At 53.1% G+C, this 9,570-nt stretch overlaps 1 protein-coding gene across 1 annotated transcript; it reads right to left on the reverse strand.

Annotated features, from left to right (window-relative positions):
- Nucleotides 1-2,494: 2,494 nt before the first annotated feature.
- On the reverse strand, nt 2,495-8,749 carry TLX1 (T cell leukemia homeobox 1). The gene is made up of 3 exons (XM_036385890.2): nt 8,281-8,749; nt 6,458-6,659; nt 2,495-3,107 (listed from the first exon to the last, which is right to left on the reverse strand). Exons 1-3 carry the CDS (start codon nt 8,747-8,749, stop codon nt 2,885-2,887), a joined length of 894 nt encoding a protein of 297 aa, XP_036241783.1. The 3' UTR covers nt 2,495-2,884.
- Between the last annotated feature and the right edge of the window lie 821 nt (nt 8,750-9,570).

Here is a 9,570-nt window from a genome sequence, read left to right on the forward strand (position 1 = left end):
GCAATATCATCTCTTCAACTTCACTGGGGAACATTTTAGATTATTAACTGAATAAAGTTAATATTATAAAATGGTTGTCTTACTAATTAAATTTTATAATATTGATGTGTCATAATAAGAAAATAGAAAACAGTTTAAATATCAACAGTGAGTTGTTTATTATTATTATTATTATTATTATTATTATTATTATTATTATTATTATTATTATTATTATTTTGTGGTTGATTTTTCCTATGCAGAAACCCTGAAAAGAAAAATACACACTGCAACAAACTGTGAACCATTAAAGGTTTGTACACAGCAATGCCTCCTGAAGGAGTTTAACTTTGTAGACAAAGTTGAGTGAATGTTAAATAACAAGCTCATTCAGAATTAAAAAATCTGACTGTAGTATAAAACAGAATTCAAACAAAAGACTTGCCTGAAATTTACATTGGAAAAATATGTAATATTTTATTTTAGCATTCTTCTGGCAGTAATCATCTTTTAAAGATATTTCCAAAAATGCATGTTCTCCAAGTTCCATATTTTCCCATGTTTTTTCCTTCTTTCCTTTCTCTGGCTTCTTTTCTCTCCATTGCTGCAGATGTTTCTCTGTGTTCTCATACACATTGGACTGCAGAACGGGAAAATCCTGCAGCACCACAGATTCTCAGCCCAGTCCTACAACAGCGGATTTTGGATGAAGCAGGCTACTCATATTCTCCCTTAACAAACTCCCCAGCAACGCTGCACCCAGAGGACCCAGCCCTGAGGAGCAAGGACTGTCCCCCACCAGGAATCAGAGCTTGGGGTGTTTTGTTGCAGATGTCCCACAGGCAGCCTGGACCCCAGGGCCACGTCAGGGGGTCCCTGCCACTGCTCGTGGCTGCCTGCCCTTTTCAGCCGTATCCTCCAGCATCGTTTGCTCAGTAATTCCCAGTGCTACAAGGAAGCAGCAGGCTGAAGCCAGCCACGGGGCTGGGAGTCTCCCCCAAGGAAGCTGATGAGAGTTTTCCCACCCATTTGATTTTCCTCTGAGAAGGGCTTGCCAGGCTGGGGACAATGTCCTGCAGCAAGGCTGAGTACAAACGGAAAACAGTGTCCCCACAATAATCCCCTGCAAGATTGTCTCTAAAATGTACTCTTGCACATTTCTTTATATTCAAATTCCCCTTTTTGTATTCAGTTTCAGACACAAATATCTGTAGATCTGCCTCAGCCCAGGTGAGACCTCATTCCAAGGTCTTATTCAATAAATTATTCCACACAAGTTTAAGGCTAAGCCCCTGCACAGTCCCTGCCACCCCCAGCAAGCCCCCCAGAAAGGCTTTGATTAAAACAAGTGCTAAATGCACTGCTGGGTTGAAGCCTGAAAATGTTTATAGGACCAGAGATTAAAACACAGCATATTACATCTGGAGCTTCCAAAGCCAAGTGGACCTGAGCAAAGTCAAATGGAAATGCTAACTCTATTTTTATTTAAAAAAAAAATAGCACAGGCTTCAGCAGTAGTTGTGATCTGCTGTCTCCTCCTGGGGAACTAATAGACAGGGAACAGCAAGGCTTTAAATGATTTATTCAGTACCCTGGAGATTTTTTATTTTCTTTTTCATTTCCACATAAATTACACAAGCACTTTATAAAATGAATTCACATAAAACACCTTGTAAGTGCATAACTTAAAAAAAAAAAACAAAACAAAAAAAGCAAACAAATGAATGCCTTTAAAAATCTCACTGAAAATAGGTTTTCTGGTTGCTTGTTTGTACTAACTGCTTAAATTGGCAGTGCTGTTTTAGATTATAAGTAACTGAAAAATATATATTGTTTATATATATATATATAGCTATATATTCCTGGCATTTGCTAGAAGTGCTTTGTTTAATTTTGTCTCATTCTCTTGGTACAATTAAAAGAACAACTAAGTTAAACAGCTGAGAGTGAAATCAATTTTTTGTTGTCAGGAACTGCCTTCTAACTGGAAACTGATAAAATAAAACATTGGACAACATTTTGCAAATTATATGGAAATATTCCATGGAAAGAAACTGCATTACCCCCACAAACTGCCACCCAGGTCTTCTCGTTATTAAAATACTCGCTGATGGGCACAGAGTCCGTGGCAGCCAGGGACTGTTTGGGCTCTTCATACAATTGAGATATCATATTTACCGTCCTCAGGAGTCTGTCAGATCCTTCTCTTGTTCCCCCCTCGCAAGAAAAAATTAATGAAAAAGGGGAGGAGAGACAGCGAGGTGAGATCTGAAGGGTTCCCATCTGGCACAAGCAGAAATTGCTGCTGTTTCCTCCATTTGTTGCATTCCCGAACGTCTCCGGTGCGGGCAACCCAAGAAGGCTCACAGCAGAGACATGTTTCCAAGGGAGCCTTCTCCTTTTCTTTCAAGCCAACAGTTCAAAACATATATCTATATATATATATCTATATATAGATATATATAGATATACATATATATATGGTTATACATAGACTGCGCTGCCGCCAGTAGAATCCTAAGGAAGTTTTCCTCTCCCCCAGCTGGATGATCACCAGCGGCTGTGTCTGTCAGGGCTGGGCTTTTGTCTGGCAGCACGTCAGCAAGTTCAGGGTCGACACTGGAGACTTTCAGGAGAACAAAGGATTGGGGGGAGGTGAGAAAGCATTGCTGCTCCAGCAACTCCATGGTTAGGGAGAGTTTCTGGGGTAACTTTCCTTCTTTTTGTTCCTTGTGGAGGGCTTCCCCAGCTGGATACATAGGATGCATGTGGCCAGAGGATCAGGGGGTTCCAGCCCTCCTCGGGGAGAAACAGAGTTGCTACATGTCCCACCAAGGATTCCTCGTGTCCCCCTGGGGACAGCCCCGCCAGTAGAAGGTGTAGGTGCCACCAGTGGGTGCCAGACTTATTCACAAGCAGAGGCGACAGTGGTGACACTGGTGATCTTGGTGGAGTCATCAGACCAAGGCTGGAGATTCTGAAGGGCGAAGAGAGACGAGTTGTGGACACAGATGGGGTCAGCTTGGATGGGCTGGTTGATGGTTTTTTGGAAGGCTTCCTGCTGCAGCTGCATGAGGATGCGGTTTGCTTGCTGCCGCTCAGCCTCCCGCTCCTCCGCTGTCTGTCTCCTAGGAGAGAGGGAGCAATTAGGGAGGCCTGGGGAAGCAAGGGAAGGGTGTTGCCAGAGAGATTAATTTGTGCTGGGTGCTCATGATGTGGGAGGGCAGGGGTAGGAAAAGAGGGTGCCTTGCCATGGCATGGTCCCACATCCCCTACACAAATGGCCAGTAAATCCCATAAACTGGGATTTAAATCCCAGTAAATCCCGTAGACTGGGTCTGTATCTCTTACTGGCCCCAGCAAAAGCACTGCTCTGATCAAAGAGAGTTGGGAACAGCCCACAGCTCTGGATTACTCTCTGCCCACAAGAAAAAAAAAACAAAGCAGGGACGAAACACCCGAAGTGTCACAGAACAGCATTGCAAAAGTTGTGGTTCCCTGAAAACATGTTCTGGTCTAACAGCAAGAGCCGAGCATGCAAAGCCCCAGGAAGAAGCATGAAGGAGGGTGGGGTGAGACAGTGACTGGCAGTGCCACACAGTTGGGAGATGGGCAGTGTCACCCTGGATGTCCCATTTCAGCATCCAGGTTTGCCACCTTGTCTGCCATGCTGTGGTGAACAGCTGTTGAGAGTTTGGATGAAGGCAACAACATTCCCTTAGCAAGAAGCAAAATTTCAGCTAAACACTAGAAACACATATTTTAGCAGTAACAAAAATCAAAGCACAGAATATACTATCTGGAAAGGGTGAATGACAGTGCTTTTCAGAACAGTTTGGACATGTGTCTGCCTGGTATGACACCAGCAGAGGTGATCCCCAAGGAGAGGGTGTTAGGGGGTCAGAAGGGCCTCTTCCAGTGTTGGTCGGGCCCTGGCTCTGGGCTGCCCAGGAGCAGAGAATGGGATAGGTAGAAATAGCCTGAATCCTCTTGTATCCACAATGGAAACGCCAGTCCTGCTTGCTTGGATGGCAGGTCAGTCTAAAGTCTGCAGCTTGCACTCACCCCTACTTCACCTGGCACCTCAATTGGTGCTGCTGAGTAAACCTGGGAGCAACTCACAGTGCTGGTCCCAGGATGATTCCCAAATCATCCTCTCCCTCCCTCACACGCCCAGGCTCAGCTGACATCCTCTCAGCAGCTTCAGTGGACCAGTGACACAGGAAATGGCAGCTTTTTAATTTAGCAGCTCGGGGGGGATGTGAGATGTCTCATCCCCTTTGGCCATGGGAATTGGAAGTGGCAGCTCTGATCTCCACAGTGGCATCTCAGAGCACAGGGCAGGGGTCCCTGGCTCCCAGTGGGGAAGCAGGCTGGCACTTGGATGCCAGCAATGGCCTCTGGGCACCCAAGCCTCCAGACATGCGGCCAGTGTTCCCTCTTGGGAGCAGGTAGTTCAGGGCTCAGTCCCTGTTCTAATCACTGTGTCAACATCTCACATCAGCCATCCCGGGAAGGGAAGAGCGGGCTCAGAGCTGCACCTGCCTGGGGAGCAGCTCAGTCTCTGCCTCAATGAATATTTAATGACTCCCTGAACAACAAGGAGATGCTCCAGGAGGAGGGAGGGAGCCCCAAGTCCAGGATGATCAGGAGTACCATGGCTGTGAGCACCTTGCTCCCAAGGGTTTCCCTCCTGCAAGCAGCTGGTCTAATCATGGATTCTCATCAGAATGGGATTTCCAGGTTCATACCTGCCTGGAAAGAACTGTGTCTAAAGCAAGAGCCCAGATCAGAGGAGGGATCACACAGATACCTCCCTGCAGCAGAGACATCCAGGCAAGGGGCAGGGGCAATACTCTTCTCCCCAATCTGCGTTCAAGCAGTTTAACTGCTCAGAGAGCTTATAGCAACTCTATTTTCTCTTTCTACTGCCTCGTTCAGGCCGAGCCTACAGCAGCACCTTCCAGCTCCCAGTGCCCCAGGAACCACTCAGAGCCCACTGCCCAGTGCAGGGCTCTGAGGCAGGAAGCTGGGTGTGCTATCAGCCAGGGGCACCCACATCTTCATCGCAACACCCAGCAGGCAGAGATGCATACAAGCAGAACTTACATGCCTGTGTCCCTCTGGCTCAGGCCAGAGATTCTCCCATGTCTAATATTACAGCTGAGGTCTGGCTGCAGCCTCTCCCTTAGGCAGAAGCAGGATTTTGTTTCTCTTTACCCAGCTATTTTTTGTAAAACACGTGAATAGGTTTGTATCTTCTGCACCTCTGCCAAAAGAGGCTGAATTTAGCCAACAGACGCAAAGAATATTGACAGATGGATTTGCCTCACTTCCTTAGGAAACCTGGTTAGAAGACACAGCTGACCCCATTTTGCAGGCCACAGCAGGACTGTTCCTCCTCCAGGATTCTTTTTCTGGCCAGCTAGAGACTTCCTAACAGTTGGGGAATTGGACTACCATGGATTCTCTAGGGAAGAACTCACTGGGGTTGAGAATTCACATCCCCTCTTGGTTTCAAGTTCCTTGACCCCCATTTCTTACCCAACCCCAGCATACTCAGGCAATCACTCTCCTGTTAACTCTTGGGAAGACCCTGGGGAAGTCCTTTCCCCCCATTGTGAAGAAGCTGCCTGCCTGCCCTCCAGCACCCAGTGCGCAGCACCCAGCAGCTCAGCGCCCAGCCCAGGGCAGGAGATGTTCTCAGGGCTGGGGTGTCTCCCTCGGGAACATCCCGGGAACGTGCAGCTTGGGAGGGGCAGGGTCACTGCGACGGAGCCCTGGAGGCTCCGTGTGAGCCCAGCCTTCTCTTCCTCTCCGGCTTTACCGACACGCCCGGCAGCAGAACAAAAAGAAAGCGTTTGGGCAAGGAGGCGCCGCGAACCCCGCGGGGACGAAAATCTCCACGCTGTGCAATGCCCGGTACTCCGACAGCCCCGGGCCGGGGGCTCCCACTCGCCGCTGCCGCGGACAGAGGCGGGGGAGCCTCCGCACCCTCTGGTGACACTGACTGCACCCACTGCACACGTGTGGGCTCACACACGCTCATGCCCGTGGCATATCCGCACGCGTTTTTGCAAGCAGGTAGGTGTGCTCGCACGGCCCGCAGCACCCCGCACTCGCGGGGCTGTGCTGTACGCTCACACCCCCGTGCACGCTCACACATACACACCCACACACACACACACACACTGACAAACACACACTCACATACACGCTGTGTGCGGGCACACACGGGCACGCGTGGCCTTCTTGCACGCACGCTCGCAGGTGTGCACGCAGCACATGCACACACACACACCGCTGTGCATGCACACGCACGTGTACACACACAGTCACATTCACACTCACAGGGGTCTTGCACGCCTCTACGCTGCCATCAGGGCTCCTGGCAGAGCTGCTGGCAGAAAGGTCTGTCCAAGATCTGTCCCCCCCCGGACTGCCCCACCCCGGTCTACCGAGACCCCCGGTTCCTCACCTCCACTTGGTGCGCCGGTTCTGGAACCAGGTCTTCACCTGGGCGTCCGTCATCTTGAGGGCCTTGGCCAGGGCAGCGCGCTCGGCCGAGGCCAGGTATTTCTGCCGGTGGAAGCGCTTCTCCAGCTCGCAAATCTGCAGCCGGGTGAAGGAGGTGCGCGGCTTCTTCTTCTTGGGGGGCGTGCGGTTCTGGTAGGGGTGACCTATACGGCGTGTTACAGTGAAGGGTGAGAGGGCCACTGGGGGGGACACGGGAGGAGGGGGGATGAGAGGCAAAGAAGCAAGCAGCGACACATCAGCAGAGGGGCTCCGGCTCCCGGCGCTGGGCTGGGGACAACCCCCCACCGCTCCGAAGCCGCGGCTTCCCCGCCGACACCCACGCACGAGCTCCAAAAGCTCGGCGGCGGCGGCCCCGCGTACCGGGAAGGCCCGGCGGCCTTTCCTGGGTGCTGCGGGCACCCGCCGGCACCGCTCGGCTCCGGCGGAGGGGAAGGCGGCCGCTTGCCCGGCCAACGGGGGCTCAGCAGCGGCAGCCGGTCCTGGCGCCGGGCCGGGGCTCCGCGCCCCGTGCCAAGCGGGTTCGGGATAATTTCGTTTAGGCGCGGCGGTAACGCCATCGTCCCCGACCCCAGTGCCTCGTACAGGGAAGTACAGTCTCGGACTGGAAACTGGAGTCGAAATTTGTTGTTCTGTTTGTTTGTTCCTTTTTTTGTTTTGTTTTAAATATATATGGTTTTGTTTGGATTTGTTGGTTTGATTTTTTTTTTTCCAACCTCACCAAAAAAAAAAAAAAAAAGAAAAGTCACATTGTGTCTAAGCCAGGAACAAACTGAATGAAATTCAGTCAGGTGCTTGCCAGGGGAACAGGGCGTTCGTCCACCCGCGGCCGTGCCCGAACCCAGCGCCATCGGGTCGAAATTAAACGGGAACTTTCAAAAATCGGGCCTCAGTTTCCGCCCTCGGGAAGCGGCGCTGATTTTCCCCCGTTCTAATTTCGTTCCTTTTGTTCGTTTGTTTGCGTCTTTTTTATTTATTTCTTTCCCTTCGAGTTTTTGCTTTGTTAGTGCCGAAAGACGAGCCCAGCTACACCCGAATACAGTGGCGGGGCCGGGAAGCGGCTCTAGCCCGAGCCTCGCTCTGCTCGGGTCTGCAAAATGTCCCATTTGGTGGGGAAAAAGGCTGAGCCGAAACTCGCAACCGGGGAAAGCCAGCTCGGTAAAGAAAGGCAACGGGACGGCCTTCCCGGGCAGGTTAGGGCCGGGGCCGCCTGTCTGCCTTCCCGCCGGCCGGGCCGTGCTTCCCAAAACTCTCAGTTTTGAAGGAAAGTTTCCCCGGGTCTGGCTCGGGCGGCAGGGATTGGGCAGCCGTGCCCGGGGCTCGCGGGAGGTCGTGTATGGAGTTTACCATCCCTTTTCCTCTTTGCCCGCCTTTGCCGACCCGTATCGCGGGGAAAAAATTGTAAAAAACCTACACCAAACTAATAAATAAATAAATAAAAAGGAACTAAAACAACAACAACATAAAACCCCCCATACATAAACAATCAATCCAACCAAAATATCAAAACAAACAAACAAAAGGAAACACAACTCATTTAGGGGGGACTGGATATCTCTCATTTCCCACCCCGTCTTGCTTTTGGCCTCCTCCAGGACCAGCTTCCCAGGACCATCCCGGCTGCTTTCTCCACCCGGCCGGAGAGATTCCCGGCTGGATCCTGCGTGACCCTCTGTTCACCGGTTGTCGCGCCGAGGCCGGGCGGCGGGGGACGAAGCGGGGCGGCAGATGCAGAGAGAGAAAGGGGGTCCCGGTGGCGCAACTCACCTGTGAACCTGTCTTTTGTGTACCGCCTGTTGCTCTCCATCCAGGGGAAGGTGAGCCCGGTGAGGCTGTTCATGCCGTTCACCGCCGGCACGGCGGCTGAGAGGGGCTGGTGGACACCGCCGGCCACGGGGCGATGGGCCGGGACGCGGATCACGCCGCCGGCCGAGCTCAAGGTGTTGCCGTTCATGCTCACCGCCATGTTCACGTTGTAGGAGCCGGGCAGGCCGCCCATGCTGCAGGAGGTGCCGGTGTAGGCGCCGGCCGCGCCGCCGCTCGCTCCGTAGCCACCCGTGACCGTGTTATAGGCGCTGCCCACGATGCAGCCCAGCCCGTAGTCCGCCGAGTCCTGCAGCCGCGGGTGCGACACCATGCAGCTGCCCGGCTCCGACGTGTTGAGGATCTGGTCGATGCCGAAGCTGATGGGCTCGGCTTGCCCTTGGTGCAGGTGGTGAGCCCCGAGGTGCTCCATGCCGCCGCTCGGGCACCGGGGCCGGACCTCCGCCCCGTGCAGGGCAGCGCAGCCCCGCACCGCCCCGAAACCGGCAACGGGGCCGCGCAGAGCCGGGGAACGCCGGCTACGCGCTCAGACCCATAGCACGACGGCAGAGCACCCCAAGAAACGCCAGCAGAGCCACGCAAGGCCGGGACACGGCAGCCACACGCTCAGCACGAAGACACAGCAGCACAGCCATGCGCAGCCCAGGTACAAGAGTGAAACACCCCCGCAGCCCGGGACACGACAGCCGTGCCCAGCGCGGCACAGGACACAGACACTGGAGACACAACCGCGCCACGCACACCCGACAGCTTCGAGGAGCGGAGACCGACACCCCAGCCACGCACACTGGTCCCGCTCCGATGAGACCCAGCACCCTCAGGTACCAAGACACGTCGGGAGCCTCTCACCCAGGACGCACAGACGTACGCACGGACACGACACACACACACACAAGGGTGCCCCGGGGACCCCTTGCCGCGGCGGGCGGTGGGGAGCCGGGAGCCCCGCGGAGCGGAGCGCGGCGGATTGTGAGTGAGATCGCCCGCCGCCCCGCTTGCCCATCAATCACCCTACCCAGGGCCTACTGCTGCAGGCCCTCACTCTCCATTGGTTGGATGCTGAGAGCAGCCCAGTGAATGACAGCAGAGAAGAGCACACAAGAGGAGTTTCTTCTTCCCCAGCCCCCTCTCGCACCCCCCCCACCACCAAAAAAAAAAAAAAAAAAAAAAGGAAAAAAAATCACCGCCCTTCTCGGCCTTATAAAGTGAGCGCTGGGTGAGAGCAGGGCACTG

This window comes from Molothrus ater, chromosome 8, assembly GCF_012460135.2.
Source record: "Molothrus ater isolate BHLD 08-10-18 breed brown headed cowbird chromosome 8, BPBGC_Mater_1.1, whole genome shotgun sequence".
In the NCBI taxonomy this organism is placed as follows: Eukaryota; Metazoa; Chordata; class Aves; order Passeriformes; family Icteridae; genus Molothrus; species Molothrus ater.